Source organism: Falco peregrinus, chromosome W (assembly GCF_023634155.1).
Source record: "Falco peregrinus isolate bFalPer1 chromosome W, bFalPer1.pri, whole genome shotgun sequence".
NCBI classification, from domain to species: Eukaryota; Metazoa; Chordata; class Aves; order Falconiformes; family Falconidae; genus Falco; species Falco peregrinus.
Genome location: NC_073743.1, coordinates 24,653,978 through 24,672,974, shown reverse-complemented (window position 1 = coordinate 24,672,974; position 18,997 = coordinate 24,653,978). Strand labels below are relative to the sequence as shown.

At 42.4% G+C, this 18,997-nt stretch overlaps 1 protein-coding gene across 1 annotated transcript; it reads right to left on the bottom strand.

Annotated features, from left to right (window-relative positions):
* Positions 1 to 340: 340 nt before the first annotated feature.
* Positions 341 to 18,043, bottom strand: LOC129783135 (zinc finger protein 462-like). Its single transcript, XM_055792883.1, has 4 exons — positions 17,443 to 18,043; positions 15,070 to 15,206; positions 7,926 to 8,149; positions 341 to 3,856 (listed from the first exon to the last, which is right to left on the bottom strand). The coding sequence occupies exons 2-4, from the start codon at positions 15,191 to 15,193 to the stop codon at positions 3,725 to 3,727; spliced, it is 480 nt and encodes a 159-aa protein (XP_055648858.1). The 5' UTR covers positions 15,194 to 15,206; positions 17,443 to 18,043; the 3' UTR covers positions 341 to 3,724.
* Between the last annotated feature and the right edge of the window lie 954 nt (positions 18,044 to 18,997).

The window sequence follows — 18,997 nt, the reverse complement described above, 5'->3', positions numbered from 1 at the left end:
AGTCCCTAGCCTGTATCACTGCAAGGGGCTCTTCCCAGGTGCAGGACTTAGCAGTTGTCCTTGTTAAAATTGATGAGGTGGTTGTTAGTCCATTCCTCCAGTCTGCCTAGATCCCTCTAAAAGGCAGCTTTACCCTTGGGCATATCAACTGCAGCCCCTGAGTTTGGTGTCATCCACAAATTTGATGAGGTGCATTCTGTCGCCTCAACTAGATCAACATTAGGGTCATTACACAGACAAGGTCCTAGGATAGACCCCTGCAGTAGTCCTGCAGGGCTTCCAGGTAGAGTATGACCTGTTAGACAATACACCTTTAAGCCTGATCATCCACTCAATTTTTCATCCAGTTAGCCCATCCACCTGGACCATAACATCCCAACATAGATACAAAGATGTTATGGGAGACAATATAAAAAGCCTTCCTAAAGTCAAGGTATACAACATCCATTGCTCTCTCATGCATAGACCTATACCTTCCACAATAAAATTACATTGGGTTGGTCAAGTATGGATGACTATTCTGATTCACCTTTTCCTTCATGTGATCAAGAACAGCTTCCTAGAGGACTTGCTCTGTGATTTATTTTTTTTTTTTCCCCAGGGCCCAAAGTGAGGCTGTCTGGCCTATAGCTTCCCCAGATCCCCTTTCCTGCCCTTTATGAAGATGGGTGCAACATTTGCCTTTCTCTAGTCACCAGGGATCTTCCCTGATCTCCACAACCTTTCAAAGATGATAGGGAGTGGGCTTGTAAGAATATCAGCCGATTTTCTTAGCGCCCTGAGATGCAACTTGTCCCATGGACTTGTATGGGTTGCATTCAAGAGATTCCTGAAATGGTCTTTCACCACTATTGGTAGTTCCTCTACTTCTTGAATCCTGTCTCTAGGCACAGGGGCCTGGGAGGACTTGTGGCGGAAGACCAAGGCAAAGAGGGCATTGAGTACTTCAGTATTATCTGCACCCCCTGTCACTAAATCACCTGCCCCAATCAGGAGTGGGTCCACATTTTCCTTGTATGGTCTTTTATTGGTGACCTGGTGGTAGAAGCAATTCTTGTTGCCCTTTTTATAACTTGCCAGCTTCAACTCGAGTTGGACTTTGGGTTTCCTAACATCATCCCTTCGTGCCTAGGCAATGCTTTTATAACCCTCGTTTATAGCCTGTCCTCGCTTCCACATCCTGTATACATTCTTTTTGCACTGCAGCTCAGTCATGTGTCCCTTGTGTAGTCAAGCTCATCTCCTGATATATCTACTCATTTTGCTGAGTATTGGGATGGACCATTCTCATGCTTTGGAGGAGGTTATTCTAAAATATCTCCCAGCTTGCTTGAGCTCCTTTGCCCTTCAACACTGACTCACGTGACCTTCAGTGCTGACTCCCAAACAATTCCACCTACCAACTTCCTTAATAAGCTGAAGTATGCTCTCTTGAAGTCCATATTTTTGAATTGGAAGCAGCTTCTGAATATCAATTAGAAGATGATGCTAACATGTGACACTGCACCCAAGCCACGTAGCCATGTCTTCAGCACCTGTGTCAGTTGGACACTTGAAGACCAGGTGCAAGATACCATTTTGCAAAAGATAAAGTCAGTAGAACTTGGACTTTTGTAGATGGCATAAGGACTTTCTGTATTTTTATCTGCTCTAGTAAAAAAAATATTAAAAATTAGAACTGATATTACCTGAAAAGGAGAAAAATTAACAACTGTCACTTCTAAAGGGAAGCTGGGAAAGAACAGCGGTGAAATACAATTTGGGAAATAAGCATGATTTTTAGACCACTCATTTGAACAGTCAAATACAGATTTTTCAGCCAATCACAGATATTACAGAAGACTGCAGGTGAAAAAATAAAATCAAATAAAAATTGCTAAAACATTATACCTAGCTTAATTACTGATCACACAAAGCACAGTTATGTCTGTTTCTCCCTGCAAATTTTAATCTCCAACCTAGAAGGTGGTATTCTTACATTTTCATAATAAGTGTCAAGAATCTCAAGTATCCTGAAGCCAATTTAAATGATGATCTTAGTTTTATTTTTTTTCTCCCATAGTAGAGTTTATAGGGATTTATGAGGCTCAGCTGATAGTACCTTCTTTTTCTCTGTCTGGATACCATGGTTTCCAGGGTCATTTCAGCACCTGCGCTTGTGTGTAGTGCTGATGCAAGCCTCACAAAGACAGCATGACTCTTCATCCATTTCTAGCTGTTGGTCTACACAAAACATTAATGTCTGCTACAGCTGCAAATTAGAGGAAGCTGGTCCTTTAGTCAAAGCATTAGACTCATTCTTTCAGCTCTGAAGCTCTTAGGGTCACATCCCCCGCTGAACAGACACTTGAACAAACTTCTGCATGAGGGTGCAGCGCTAATAATGTCAAACTTTGGAACATGTGTGAAATCAACATCCCTCCTGCTCCTCTCCTGATTTCCTTTAGGGCTGCTAACAAAGATCTCGTGGAGGATGTTTTTCAATAAAAGTTGTTTCCTATCTAACTCTCTTCCTCATTAAATAAAGATATCACCAGTCACAAAGTGAAGTGTTAATGGCCCCTTCATGTTTTGTAAACTGCTTGTGAATCTAGCAATCTTTACCTTTTACAGGTTTGAGAATACCTAGGGAGACATGTTTTCTTTTGTGAATAACTCTTGAATGAACTTGAAATGAGTTTTCAATTGAAAACTGAAATTTCAGAAGGAAAAAGGTAAACATGGCAGCTTGCTTTTAGTTATAAGTACATAGAAACTTGGCAGCCTGCAGTCAGCATCAGGAGGTTGGATGACCCCTGGAACCTGATGATTAGGCATGACGAGGCTCACTGCAGTTATTAGTTCAAATCAAGCTCCTTTTACTGTTGAACAAGAATTGCAAACATACTGCATTCCATTGATGAAGTCATGCACTATAGGGCAGATGACTGTGAGAAAACATGGAGTATTCCAGTCAGGACCAGATATTTGCACTAAAATTATTTTAATATTAAAGGCAAAAAAAACCCCAAACAAACACAAAAACACACAACAACCCTCAGAGTCCAATTCACCAAGAACTACCTTTCTTTATCCCTACTCAGCTAACCATCTGAACAATAAACACATGAATAAGACTTAACTGAACCCAGTGGGATTATTCATAGATGTGAATTTAGGCACAAATGTAAAGTACACAGTTGGAACGGTGATTTGGAGGTAAGGAATGGGACTACCCTGGCTTCAGAGTTGCCAACCAAAGTGATGGCAAAAGGGTCAGCTCCCACAAAGAGGAGGGAAGGAATGCTTTGTAAGCACTGGGCAGACAATAGCCCCAGAATAAACTTGGCCACTGAACTATATCCCTCATGGCTATAATGTGGAGCAGCAAAGCTGAACATGGGTTACCAACACAGAATAATCTGACAGCCCACTAAAATACTCCACTTACTTAGTATTTTTCTAAGCCCTCATAGATGTTATCTGCACAGTCACAGATGTTACCAGTATTTTCTCATAACATTTTTTTTTGGAGCATGATTTGGTTTTCTTAAACAGAAATCTTGTCATAAGCATTAGAAACACAAAATTCCTTGAGGAATGTGTCTTGACAAAAGCTCCATTTTGCCCATACTGACAAGCTTCCATGACTTAAGGAATCTGCTGTTGAGTCAACAGTTGGTCTTGCTTGATAAAACTGGCAGTGTCCATTACAGTATCCAGCATAAAAGAGAAAGCAACTATACTAACCTCTGCCTTCAGTCTTGTGGCTTAACTCTTTTTCTTCCTCATCGCTGCTGGAGCTCTCTGTTTTCCCCTTCATTTGTTCCAGCTGATCCAAATTAACCCGTCCAACCAGCTCAAAATTACGACTCACCTTAAAAGAAATGGTTTTGTCAACAATAACCGCCACCATCAACTACTGAAAAAAACAACCCACCAACAAACCTATAGGCTGAAATGGGAAATTTATCAGGCACCTAGTCAAATTAATACTCGTTTCCTCTCAAACACAATTACATTCACTGTTAATGATTCTTCTTTCCTTTTTTATACTAAATTTCTCCATTTTGCTTCTCAAAATGATGTTATTTGAGAAGCTTCCCTCATTTTGAGGTGCCTCTATGATAACATACTTAAGAAAGGGTAAAACACTGCATGGCAGTGTGAGGCATAAGGAAAAAAAAGTGTGAGAAGCAACCCTGCAGACACCAAGGCCAGAGAAGAAGGAATGGGAGGAGGTGCTCTAGGCACAAGAGCATAGATTCTCCTGCAGCTCGTGGAGAAGACCACACCGGAGCAGGTGGATATTCCCCGAAGGAACTGCGGCCCATGGAGAGTCCATGCAGAAGCAGGTTCTCCTGACAGGAACTGCAACCTCTGGAAAGGACCCATGCTCGAGCAGTTTGTGAAGGATTGTGCGCCCTGCGGTAGGGACCCTACACTGGAGCTGAGGAAAAGTGTGAGGAGGAAGGAACGGCAGAGAGGAACTGTTACGAAATGACTGCAACCTCCATTCCCCATATCCCCTGTGCCATTCTGTGCCATTTAGGGTGGGGGGAGAAGGCAGAGGAGTTGGGAAGGAAGGAGTGAAACTGAGCTTGGGAAAAATAGCCACGGGGGTGGGGTGGGGTGGGGTGTGTGTGTGTGTTTAAGGGGTTTTTGTCTTTGTTTGTCACCATCCAACTCTATTTTAATTGTCTATAAATTAACTTAATTTTTCCCAAGTCAAGTCTGTTTTGCCCCAACAGTAATTGGTAAGTGATCTCCCTGTCTTTATCTTGACCTTTTTCTGAGCTTTTTCATCATATTTTCTCCCCGTACTGGTTTTGGCTGGGACAGGATTAATTTTCTTCATAGTAGCTTGTATAGGGCTATGTTTTGGATTTCTGCTGAAAACAGTGTTATTAATACAGAGATGTTTTAGCTATTGCTGAGCAGTGCTTACACAGCGTCAAGGCCTTTTCTGCTTCTCATGCTGCCCCACCAGCGAGTAGGCTGGGGTGCACAAGAAGTCAGGAGGGGACACAGGCAGGACAGCTGGCCCCACAACTGACCAAAGGGATATTCCAGACCATACGATGTTGTGCTCAGCAATAAAAGCTTTGGGAAGAAGAAGGAAGGGGGGGACGTTTGGAGTGATGGCGATTGTCTTCCCAAGTAACCGTTATGTGAGGTGGAGCCCTGCTTTCCTGGAGATGGCTGAACACCTGCCTGCCCATGGGAAGTGGTGAATAAATTCCTTGTTTTGCTTTGCTTGCGCGCGCGGCTTTTGCTTTTCCTATTAAGCCACCTTTATCTCAACCCACGAGTTTTCTCACTTTTACCCTTCTGATTCTCCCCCCCATCCCACTGGAAGGGGGAGTGAGCGAGCAGCTGCGTGGAGTTTAGCTGCCCACTGGGGTTAATCCACAACGCCTTCTTCCTGTCCTGTTTGAGGAGGGGGAGTTGAGAGAGTGACTGGGTGGGCTTCTCCCTGCCAGCCAAGATCAACCCACCACACAGTAGCATATCAGCAAATAGGAAGCTACCCTAAATACAGCAGTGTGTTAGTATCATGTTCCTAGAAGTGACAGCTGTGTTGAGGTGCTCTGACTTAACAAGTTACATATTCAGATTTAAGCAAAGGCAGCCACATGCATGGCACTTACTGTGACTCAGCTCATGCACAGAAACTCTTTATGATGCAGTAAGCCAATCGTGCACCTAAGCCCAGAGAGTGGGCACAAATTAGCCAGATAATATTTAGAAAATATTAAAGAAAGACAGGGAGAAAATTATCGTTACTACTGGGAGTAGTCACTTCAGGTTTTTTATTGGAGAGAAGGAAGACCCAATGTGGTGGTTTGACCCTGGCTGAATGCCAGGTACCCACCAAAGCCGCTCTATCACTCCCCTCCTCAACCAGATAGGGGAGAGAAAATATAATGAAAGGCTCATGGGTCGAGATAAGGACAGGGAGATCACTCAGCAATTACCATCACAGGCAAAACAGACTCAACTTGGGGGAATTAAGTTGAATTTATTACCATTCAAATCAGAAAAAACCCCCACCTTCCCCCCACCCCTCCCTACTTCCCGGGCTTAACTCAATTCCCAATTTCTCTACCTCCTCCCCCCGAGCGGCACAGGGGAATGGGGGTTACAGTCAGTTCATCACACGTCTCTGCTGCTCCTTCCTCCTCACACTCTTCCCCTTCTCCAGCATGGGGTCCCTCCCACGGGAGACAGTTCTCCATGAACTTCTCCAACGTGAGTCCTTCCCGTGGGCTGCAGTTCATCACACGCTGCTCCAGCATGGGTCCCTTCCAGGGGGTGTAGCCCTTCAGGAATGGACTGCTCCAGGGTGGGTCCCCCGTGGGGTCACAAGTCCTGCCAGCAAAGCTGCTCCAGCCTGGGCTCCTCTCTCCACAGGTCCTGCCAAGAGCCTGCTCCAGCGCAGGTTCTCCGCGGAGTCACAGCCTCCTTCAGGCATCCCCCTGCTCTGGCCTGGGGCCCTCCACAGGCTGCAGGTGGATATCTGCTCCACCATGGACCTCCATGGGCTGCAGGGGCACAGCCTGCCTCACCATGGTCTTCACCACAGGCTGCAAGGGAATCTCTGCTCCAGCACCTGGAGCACCTCCTCCCCCTCCTTCTTCCCTGACCTTGGTGTCTGCAGAGTTGTTGCTCTCACATAGTCTCACTCCTCTCTCCTGCTGGTGCAGAATTCCCACCACCACCACCACCTTCTTAATATGCTATCACAGTGGCGCTACCACCATTGCTGATTAGCTTGGCCATGGCCAGCGGCAGGTCCGTCTTGGAGCTGGCTGGCATTGGCTCCATTGGACATGAGGGAAGCTTTTTGGCATCTTCTCACAGAAGCCACCCCTGTAGTCCCCCCGCTACTGAAACCTTGCCATGCAAACCTACTACACTCAAGTAGAGGGAAAATCTTCCCAGCCTGATGCACTCAGTCAGAGGGGTGGGGAATAGTGCTTCTTGGATCTCCTAGGACCCTTGCTGTGGTCACTGGGAGATGTGCAACATTTCAGATACCAGTTAAACTGTAGAAAGATTCTCAAGTAGCAATAAGGATCAATAAAGGAAGACAAGGATACCAAGCCAACATAAGTTCACAGTGTTCATTTAAAAAACGCATTCAGTTTTGCTGGTGCTCTTGACACTCATTTTGTCATATTTTTTTTATTTTGGGGGGGAGGAGGGGGGGCAAAATGTTGTTCAGTCAACAAAGTGTGAACAAGTTTTTAGTGACAGTCAGGCAGCTCAGGTCCTGATACCTGGATTCAATGAGTTCTGTCTCCACAAACTAACAAAAAACCCCACTCTATAAACATGCCTCAGTTCTAGAATTTTGCTACTCTCACAGCAACACAGCTAAGAACCACAGAAATCCAAAGCAGACAGAAAGCCTGTGGAAAGCTTGACTTCTCCAAGTATGGATCAGGTCTGTACTCAGAAGGTTCCACACAAACACCAAAGCAGCCTTAACTTAAGCAGTAAGTTCTATCTTTCCCTCGTTAAACGTAAACTGGAATGTACTGACTTGTGTTTTTAAAATATGCATGGCATGTCACTTTGCCTAAGTTGCCAGATCAAGCTTACACTTTGGAAGCTCCTGTGAGTGTCTGAATCACATAGCCTTAATGTTGTTTCTTAACTTAAAAAAATAGCTCACAATATACAAATGCTTTTTTCCAGATAATCATACTCTACATTCAATAGTCAGTGAATTCTGGTCAATCTCAACAGCTTTAGAAACCCACAATCTTGAATTTCTAAAAGAATTCAGAACTTGAGAGAAACTGAAGCCCAGCACAGGCGCCTTCTCCAAATTTTGGAAAAAAAATGCAAGTTGGCTATTCAGAGTGGACATGCAAATAAAGTAGATATAGCATTTGCAAGAAGTAGATTGTTACAAATTAAATCCCTTTGGATGTTACCTTGTGCTCATCTCGAAGATGAGTGCCCAGCTCCTCTGTGTGTTTGGTCTCATAGTAGCAGAGTTGACATTTGTAAGGTTTAAGTTCATTGTGTTTCTCTATGTGTTGCTGCAAACTCTCATCACTGGAGCAGGTAAAGGTACACTTATCACAGCGGAAAACAACTCCCTGCAAGTATTTTGACAGTTTGGAACGGCAAACTTCAATGGGAACAACCCGCTCTTCTGTGGGGAGAGGGGAATGTTTATTAAGTTTTAAGAAATAAAAACCATCAGGCAATGTGTCAACAGCTTGTAACATACCAGCCACGCAAGAAACAGGGTCTGCTATTTGTGTATGCAATCCATCTGCCGAGCTAAAACTGGACCAACAAAGAAATACAAGAAAATTCCCTTTCTATACAGAGAGAGTTAATCCTACATGACTACAAATGCAGGTGTCCTTGCAAACGTAACCACTCATTGGTGAACAGGATGGGAAGAAGAGATTTGGGGCAGATAAGAGCGTTGGGGCAAATTTGTGAGACAGAGTAGCAGAGCCCAGGAATATAAAAACAGACATAAATCAGTCAGACCAAGCTCCATTCTGGCTCAATACATGACACAAGCCAGTAAAAGGTGCTAGAACTGTAATAAACAGGGAGCATGTAGGGTGATTCCAAATACATCGCCCTCCCAGCTTCTGATGATCAGAGCTGGTATTCTCACCATCACATTTAATGCTACTCAAAGTGGGAGTGAGAGGTTGCGTACAGCAGTGTCTTCTCCTGAAGTTGGTTGTGCAGCAATCAGCCAGGGGCAGAAATTTTCAATACACCCTCAGCTTTTTAATAGTTAAGATTCAAAATCCACACATACTTAATTTCATGCTTCCCACGATTCTGATTATGCTACAAGCATGTATTGAAAATGCTCTCACTGAGTTATTAAACTCTCTACTTCCTTCCTCTCATACAAAACACACACTTTTAATAGGGCAGCACAATTAATTTCAGTCTTTCTATAGAGCCGGAATCCTGATGTGTGTAACATTCATCCACTGTGGTTCTCTGAGCTGTGCATGCAAGGGGAAATCCCAAATTTGACCTTTCAGCAGAGGGTCACCAGAAGATCTTCACTACAGCTTTTGTTACTCAACTGTCCTTTTGAAGTAGAACACTGAAATGTAGTACTATTCTTCCTTATGGACTGCAGATTAAAGGAAGAGTTTGATCTTCCTCATTAACGATATCTTCAAACAAAAATATTCCCAGGCCTGATTCTTAGAGGGTAAACATGAAGGGTAGGGGACTTGTGTCCATTGACACCTCTCTCATAATTTCTATAGGGAGGCAAGAGCTACATAATTCATCCACTTGTTTATGGCCAATGCATAACCCCCACTGCTCATGAGTCTAATTTTCCACAGCCCATCTAAATATTCCACCCTCCTCAGTTTCTTCTCCTCCCTGTCCTCCCCTTTTTTTGAACAAGGAAGTTTTCCTACCTCAGAACTTTCTCTTTGTGCACTTTAAAAAGTGGAAGTTTTCCCCAAAGCTATATCTGAGTGAGACTCTGAAAACGTGTGGGTCCTCTCCAGCTAAAGAAGTTGCAAAAAAATGCTAAGTTGTGTCCATTCAGGATCAAGTGGGAAAAGGGATGGGGGTGCACATGCTCTAAGACATAACAGGAGTTAAAGCTGTCATTTTGGACACATAACAAGAATATTTTAAAAGGTATTTACAGCTCTGTGCAACTGAATTCACTGAAATAAGGTAACCTGCTTTTAAAAGTGAAAAAAAGTTCCAACTAAAAGTTTTTAAAAAAGAAACACTAAAGCATCTGAAAATGAGATTTTTCTCTAGCACATAACACATGTTTTTAAAAAACACTAAAGCAGGGGATGGTATAAAAGGTTTTATCCACCACTTTGGAGCAATGCATCATCCTAATTCATATCAGTAAAACCCATCATCTCACTGACAATCACCCACCCACACATCTGCCAAATCACAGGCAACACAACATAGACTGACTTCCCAGCCTGATCTTGGACTTGCCTTATCACCATGGACCTGCTTGGCAATCACTGGATCTGGTTCTGACCTGTGGTTTAACTTCCTGGTTTGATCTTGGATCTGTATCATCGCTGCAAATTTGCCTGATGATCTGGGCTCTTGGTAGAACCTGGCCATCATCTCTGGGTCTGTCCTGCTTGCCTTGCTCAGGTACTGTGGGGCTGGGCCCTGGCCAGCAAGGCTCCACCCCTACTGTCCATGTTATCCTCCTCTACTCCCTGGGAGCAGCTGGCACTTGCTGCTCCATGACAGTAATGACTGTAAACTTAAATGTGCATGTATTCATGTCAGTGAGCTTAATCCAAACAATTAACTTAAAAATTGCAAAGTGATTTGAATTTAAAACATCATATTTAGCAAGGTGATGCTCTAATAATCTCTGACCACTTTAATAGCTGTCTCTCATCACACCCCCACCCCCATTTTCTATATTTGGCTACTCATTTATACACTTACTGTATCTGAGCAACTGGCAAAATTGCAACAAATAGGTGAGTTCTATCCAGAAACTGTGAAACTTAGCTTTGGCTTCTGTACACAAATTTCATTAAAGTTCAGCAGTGCCCACAAAGGCTACCATGTATGCGCTGTAAAAAGATGACATGCCATGGAACAGTTTAGCAAAAGGACTAAGGGGACCTCTGCCCCACCCCCACCTCCAGCATCATCTCTGAAGAAATTTAATCACTGCCTTAGATTGAAACATTTGGGCTACTTGTAATACAGATCTGAGATTAAATAGAAAAGCAATGAATGATGCGCTAAATATTTATAGTATGTAAAGCCAAAGCAGGCATATGTTTTCCTCACAACATAGGAAAAAAAAAAAAAAAAAAAAAAAGCATTAACACTCTAAAGCCCTTATATATGAAAGTTTACTATTCCAGAGAAACAGATGACAATTCTATGAAATGGAAGGACAAAACAATTATTTATACCAAGAAAAAATAGTAAAATAAATACTAAAAAACAAATGCCTTGAGGGTTATAAACAAGAAACCCTAACTATTGATCTTGGTGGGTTGTGTTCAGTGCTGGAAAAATATCAGGGCATTTCATGATGGGAAAATTTGCTGGCAAGGATAATAAAAACTAATTGCACTGCTTGGACTAAATGAAAGGCCAACAGCTCTGCTGGGCACGTAGCAGGAGTTCACTCTCCGTTATGGAACTTTCAAGAGCTCACAAGATTTGCCTGTTATGAAGGCCAAGAGGAACTCAAGAGCCAAATCTCTTCTCATTGTTTGCCTGTAAAGTAGCTACTGAGTTTGTAATTTCCATACTTACTCCCTGCTTCAGCCCACAAAGGATGAATTGTGCTTGACCAACCAGACTGCCTTCTATGATGAAATAATTTGCTCAGTGGATGAGAGGAGAACTGTGGACATCATCTACCTTGATTTTTAGCATGGTCTTTGACATGGTCTCCAACAACATCCTTGTTGACAAGCTGGCAAGATTTGGACTGGAAAGATGTATCACAAGCTGGGTAGAAAACTGGATAAACTGAGCCATTAACTACCACCTTTTGAGGTAAGAAAAGTCAAACTGGCAGCTAGTCATGAGTGGAGTTCCTCAGAGGTTGATTCTGGGTCTGGTACTATTCAATATCTTTATAAATGATCTGTATGACAGTATTGAATACACCCTCACCAAGCTTGCAGATGACACTAAACTGGGGGGAGAGGTAGATACACCAGAAGGAAGAGCAACCTTACAGAGACCTCGACTGGCTGGAAGACTGGGCCAACAAGAATTGATTGAGGTTTAACAAAGATAAATGTCAAGTCCTGCACCTGGAACAGAATAATCCCAAGCAGCAGTACAGGTTGGGGTCTAACTGGCTGGGGTGGAACTCTGCTGTAAAGTACTTGGGGATCCTGATGGGCAGCAAGCTGAATATGAGACAGCAGTGTGCCCTGGTAACAATGAAGGCAAACCAATCCCTAAAAGGTAGTTATAGAGAAGATGGAGGTACTCCCTTCATAAGGCTGTGTGGTGACAGGACAAAAGGCAATGGGCACAAGTTGCTTCAGGGGCAATTCCATCTGGATATAAGAAAATTCTTCACCATGAAAACAATTAGACATTGGAATAGGTTATCCAGAGAAGAAGTGGAATCTCCCTTGCTGGAAATATTCAAGACTTGGCTTGACAGGGCCCTGGATAACCTAATCTAAGGTCCTGCTTCCAACAGATGGTTGGACCAGATGATCTCCAGAAGTCCCTTCCAATGTAGACTTTTCTATGATTCTATGAATCAAAGTTAAATCACTCTGAGGAACTGACTGAGCAGAGTAGGTGACACATGACAGAAGGCTGTCAGTGGCAAACTGGCAACATCCTGCTGGCCATAACACTTAAATGTTGTAGCTTGGTAAGAATCAACTTCTGTAGCTATTCACTAAGAGGCAAATAGTCTTCATTTCAACTGCATGCTGCCAAATCAGGGACTTGAGATGCCACCATTTTGAAAGCTATAATGTAAGTTAGAGATCTAGAAGTGTTTTCTCACTTTGCTGGAGGGATAGGGATTTTTGCATAGGAGAGAAGATAAAATGGATCAAAGCCTTCAGTCTTCTGACTTTATACTGCTTCCTTTACCTGGAGAACAAGTGTGCTTAGACCACAGCTTGAGACTGTCCTTGTTTTATCAATCCAAATGGCTACAAGTAAGGAAGGCTATCTGAGACTGTGCAACATCCTTCAGTCCTGTCTGCACAGCAGCACCTTCTTTCTGTGCACATTAAACCCCATCAAAATCCTCTGCTTTAGCTGCCACAATTAGACACAACAATAGGTTTTAATCTGGATATATACACCAGAATGAAAAATTTTAAGGACGGACCTTAATTTCTTTACAGTCAGGGTGCTACATGCCTGAGAAAAATCCTTGCCCTTCCCTCAGGGGCCTATAAAACTTTAAAGGCTAAATTTTCATTTGCTTTAAAGCCTTTGATCTGTTTTACCTCCCCCAACACTTTAGTGAGTGTATAATCACATACCCTCCTATTACAGTTTTGCTTCAGCAGCACAAGGGCTCAAGGGTGCTTTGTGCAACTGAAGCCACAGCTATACAAAAGAACAGATCCGGTGTCACATATTCGCGGGTAACCACCCCTGCTTCCTAGCATTTGGTCAGAAACAGCTCTGTAAAACCAGCACAACTGCTTGAACCCATGAAGTGCTACTCCACCGTTGCATCTCGACATTCATAGCATTGTCTACTTTTGCTGGAAGCTTGCCTAACTAGGCCCAGCAAGATCTTCCTCTCTGTTTATTTGCATTTAAACTGTCAGAACTTCTCCGCTTGATCTTGGGCACAACCACATACCAGAAAACACGATCTCACAATATGGCCTAAGCCAGTATTTGGAGCCCCGGGGTTTCTGTTCCCTGCTCTCCCTCCTCCCCCTCCTCCCCCCCCCCCCCCCCCCTTTTCTCCAGAGGAGTAATCCTGCAGCATGCCCTGAAGCTGGGCAAAATACAACACTATGATACCTTCAAGGACAAGCTTGCACCTAAGTAAAAGCACCTCTTTGAACCCTTAAACTTACTAAGACAGCTTTGTTATATGCCTTTTGGGTCTTTGAGCAGCCCTTAGCCTTTTTCTCAAATGCCCCTTCAAAATAGCATATACAGCAGAAAGAAGTTTGAATGATATATGTTTACTTCGCTGCCATTGAAAAGTGTTTTGCTACAAGGGATTATGACAGTGGTTGCAATACCAGAAGCTCTCCAAGAAAAAGATGACATGTGAAACATGCTTGCTCACCAGCAATACAGTGCTCAAAAACTCAGCCCAGCCTGCAGGCTGGTAGAGTACTATCCCAACAAACAGGTTTGAACTTTGGCTGCTGACAGACCTACAAGCATCAAGTGTGATAGCTGTGGGCAGATGTACTGAGTCTGGCTGAGACAGGATTAATTTTCTTCATAGTAGCTTGTATGGGGCTATGTTTTGGATTTCCGCTGAAAACGGTGTTATTAATACAGAGATGTTTTAGCTATTGCTGAGCAGTGCTTACACAGCGTCAAGGCCTTTCCTCACCAGCGAGTAGGCTGGGGTGCACAAGAAGTCAGGAGGGGACACAGGCAGGACAGCTGACCCCACAACTGACCAAAGGGATATTCCAGACCATACGATGTTGTGCTCAGCAATAAAAGCTTTGGGAAGAAGAAGGAAGGGGGGGACGTTTGGAGTGATGGTGATTGTCTTCCCAAGTAACCGTTATGCGAGATGGAGCCCTGCTTTCCTGGGGATGGCTGAACACCTGCCTGCCCATGGGAAGTGGTGAATGAATTCCTTGTTTTGCTTTTCTTGCGCACGCAGCTTTTATTTTCCTATTAAACCGTCTTTATCTCAACCGTCACAAGTTTTCTCACTTTTACCCTTCTGATTCTCCCCCCCATCCCACTGGAAGGGGGAGTGAGCGAGCGGCTACATGGGACTTAGCTGCCCACTGGGGTTAATCCACAACAGCAGGAATCTCAGCCCGGAGTGCCACAAAATATGTCTCTTCTGAGCTTGCCTGTAGTTAATAGAATAGGAATCCCTAATCCTGCTTTTATCTGGATTAAAAGAAAAGAAGAGAAAAAAAAGGGGGGGTGGGGGGGTGGGGGAGAGAAATAAACATTTTAATTTTTGTCTTGTTCTTAAAAATGTGTGAGGAAGATGTTATGAAGAGAGAAATTTCAAGCAAGCAGTCAAGGGTTATTTTTAAGCCTCTAGAGTTAACTGAAACCTTCCTACCACAGTGTTTATGACAGCAAGCACTTTAAAACACATACATAGCAAACAACCTTGGCCTAGATCCGAGTTGTAACTTAGTCTAACTCTTGCTAAATAGGTACTTGACGACTGTTGACCTCTTCTAGAGGAAAAGCTTAAAAAGAATTTTAAATCTGTCCCACTTCTACATTGGTAAACTTTTTATTTCACAGAAAAGTAAGATGTACTTAGGCCTGATCTAGTCAACATATCTGAGCTGACATACAGAGAACAAACTTAATGGATCAATCTGAAAGAGTGGTGTTCTGTTCAGCATTCTCTTTGTCAGATATAGATATATACAGGAACATCTTTACCTCTGTGCAGAACTATATGATCAATCATGTTACGTTTGTATTTGGTGTGATATAGGCAAAGAGGACAACGAAGGTCTTTGGGTCCTTCCTCAGGAACTGCCAAATGTCCAGCTTCCACGTGCATAGTAAAAGCAGATCTGTGAAATGGGAGGGAGACATGGAAGCAGTCAGAAGAGGTGTGTATGGAATGCTGAAGTGTCACAGCTCTATTACAGAAGCGTTGTATAAAATGGTACAGATACCACTCAGCCTTCGCTTTATAAAACCACATGGCATTTCAGCAGGACTACTCACATGGATATTACATGAGCATAAGCATTTGCAGGCTCATATCCCCAATAACCGAACACACATTCTGCACAAGATACTCTTTTGCAGTGATTGCTCTATAGTCACATTGCTATAGTTAAGATGGCAAAAGTATTTCCAACTTTTGTGCTTGTTACTTGCTTGACTTTGGCAAAGAGAGACATTTTAGCAAGTTGGGTAAAATCCTTTCAACTGTCCTAGACTTTGAAGGGTGAAAAAAATCTTATTTCTCATGGGGGGAAAAAAAAAATCCTCAACAGTCTCTCTCTTTATAAGACTAGCCCCACAACAGCTGAAATGTTCAGAGTCAATATGAAATAGACTTGCACCTACAGTAAATTTGACACCAAGCTGATTAGTTTGGATGCCTCAATTATGAGGACCTGAAAACTCAAGACTGAGAACGAAGAGTACAAATGAAGAGTACTTTTGCACAACAAATCTCATACCATTAGCTGCATACTTAAAAGATATGAGAGACATACACGCAGAGGAAATTAACTATGCACCTATCAAGCTATAAGGTCAAATACTAAAATGAGAGGTGTTTGTAAACTTGGGGGAATTAGGTAATTTTTTTTCCTGAGGTGGTGCTAAAGCTTGCAAGAGCAAAGCTGCTGGCTGCATTAAATTACAGAATTTAAAGCCCCTTTGAAAGTTCTCAAAGTCTGTTGGCTTGAATGCAAAACAGATTACTAACACAACTGGCTTTGGGCCTGATCCAATGGTCATTGAAGCCAATAGGTGAGTTTTTTACCAACTTCAGTGGATGCTTTTGTGTGTTTTAATTCTCTGTGGTGACTGTAAGTTGGTTTTTTTAATAAGAGCTCATGTGTGTATGTTGTACATTTAAAGAGGAAAGACTTAATCCCAGAAAGTTTGAGACTCCACAATAAAGAACACAACTCTCTTTATGTAACTATGAACATATGTAATTACAGCTTGATTTAAGGCATTTTTTTTTTAATCCTGGTAGGAGAAAATGGCAATAGGAAAATGTGAAAAGATACATTGGACCTATCAAGAGTTGGAAATGCTTAAACAAATAATAATCTGCAGTAGCGATAGTAATAGTAATTGGAATTAAACAGCAAGTTGTGTCGTATAACTAGCAAGGAGCTGAAGCAACAAAACCTGATCCCTTATGAATGTATAACTTGAGGCTGCTCTTGTATGAGGTCTCTCATGTCTAACGTCCAGCATACAGGAGTTGGACTCGATGATCCTCATGGGTCCCTTCCAACTCAGGATATTCTGTGATTTTATGATTCTAATAGGAAAGGTTGAGCATAACTCTTCAACAGAGCCTGTCTCCTTTATCCAACCACGCTACCTGTTTTCACAAATCTCCTAAGGACATAATAGCTTTGAGACCTTGAATGTCAGCTAAGGGGGCTATGACTGAGGGTTCAAAATATCCGAAGGAAACTGAGAAACAGCACAACTGCATAAACCTTTTTTTCCTTAGGGAACATGGCTTAAACATACACCTGAAACTTTAAATTATGCAACGTTTAATTGGATTTGCTGAAATGTTTCTATATACTATCAGGCACTTTGGAGCATGCTTTATATCTCAGCCAGATAAACTGTGGGGGGTAGGTATTATGAGAGCTTTCTTCATAGAGGGAATAGAAATTCTATAACCTACCTAGAATATTTGACTGCCCCATGCTTCATACTAACTGTTCCAAAAACATGCCTTATTTTTTTGAGAGAAAACTCCTCATACTTGATAGTGAGGACCAGCATCTAATTACAAATTGTGAGGAGGAAAAAAACGCCACTCTTTGTACTATTTACTGTAGTGAGTACAGCCTACTGCAAGTGTTTCTCATGCTTGTCCCTTCAGCAGATGGTACAGGCTGTTATAGGAATGAAGAAAAATAATTAACACGGCTGCTGCTGTGATCTGGTATGGCATTTCCTATGTTCCTCTCCCTGGTCACCACTGGTCATGTGTCTCTTAGGTACAGCCAGTTCACACAAAGATTTCAGAAGTCTTTTGAAGCGCTAAAAATATACCATTAGAAGTTCAGTTTGTTTGTTTTGCACAACACTTACTTAAAGCCTGTATAAAAGGAACAATCTTTGCACTTGAAGAGTTTCTTCCCTCCATGCTTGTCACGGTAGTGACGTCGAATGCTCTGTATGTAACCCGAGGAGAAGTCACAAAATTCACAGTTAAGGATAGCTTCTGTTTTTTCCACTCCTGCAGCACTCCCAGAAGGTGGGATTCGGCTGATATTGTTCCTGGCCAGAGCTGCAGACTGGTAATGGTTCAACTGTTGCTGAACATCAGGAGGTTCCGAGTATGAAGAGTCTATAAAGAAAGAGGGAGGGTTGTCATTCCAGGTGGGTCAATGAAATTTAAAAAGGTTCCAGGCCTGCTCCAGCAGACAGTCTTCTGAAGAAATAAGTGGATTACCATTTCTTCATCTAACCCGATTTGTATTCTACAATGTAAAAGGTGGTCAGTTGAGCTTAGACTTTTAAAATCTGATCTGGGGAGCGATAAATATATGAGAGTAACTTATTAAAGACAGAAAGAAAAAGGAAATGGATACAATATTTCCCTTGCCCTTATACAACCCAACACAAGGCTGTCACACCATTTTAATGATATTTAAAAAAACACAGACTAGATATGTTTCATCACACAAACTGAAAACTAGAATACTTTATTTAAAAAAAAAAAAAAAAAAGGAGGTGAGTCTTGGAAGTTTCCCAATACTTTGATTTGAATGTGGAAGTTAGGAATTCAGCTACTTTGTCCTATCTAATCCACAACTGCCCATGAATGGTACAAATGAAAGCAGACAAAGCACAGATGAATTTCAGTGTGACATTCCTGAAAAGATAACAAAAGGCTCTTTTCTTAATGTTTTTGAAAAGGAAAACAAAAGATGATTAAAAAAAAAAGTCAGAATACAAAGTATACTAGCCACCTCATGTTTTAACAGGTACTTCATTTCCAAAGTATAATTCCCTGAGGCTGCATATGTATGAATTCTCTAAAACACATACTTGTTGGAAATTAACCAATTAGTAAAGAGAAACAAAAGGCAAACAGGCCTGTACAGCACTCAGTGTCTGGACTTCATCTGTTTTCAAGAGAGTAAAATGGTTGCTTTCTTTCCTCACTGGCATAGAGATAGCTATATATGCTTTAGAAATGAAAAACAGGCCAACAGCAACAACAAAAAGTACCAAACAAAACCAAAACTTAAGGAGGAAAATGACTCCAGGCTCCCCAGCTTCATCATCAGGTATACAGCAGAGACATGAAAGCTTCTGGTAAAACAGTCCAGGGTTTTTTTTTGTTTCTTCTAGCTCAGTTGCATGAGCAGAGACTGGATCACAATATATTTATTCTCTTTCTTCTCATTACTTCTACAGCAGGTTTGCTCACAATGAGTTCTACCCGTTCAAATCTTAAGGCCCTGTGTCACTCTCAGCTGCTTCCAGCCTGCCATGAGGCAAACTGTGGGAAAGAAAAAACCCAAAATGTTATCCCATAAAAGAAGTACACAGCACTCCTGCTCAAACATATTTAAGAAATACACAGGCAGCCAGTGGTGGCTGGAGAGGTACTTTGTGTGTGTGTGTGTGGTACATA

Bases quoted from the DNA above. Each gene is read 5' to 3' on its own strand.
- LOC129783135 (XM_055792883.1), bottom strand. From the start codon at position 15,193: ATGCACGTGGAAGCTGGACATTTGGCAGTTCCTGAGGAAGGACCCAAA. The intron at 8,150-15,069 runs GTAAAGATGTTC...CTCTCCCCACAG, and splicing joins TCATATAGTTCTGCACAGAG to AAGAGCGGGTTGTTCCCATT. The intron at 3,857-7,925 runs GTAACATCCAAA...ATTTCTTTTAAG, and splicing joins ATCTTCGAGATGAGCACAAG to GTGAGTCGTAATTTTGAGCT.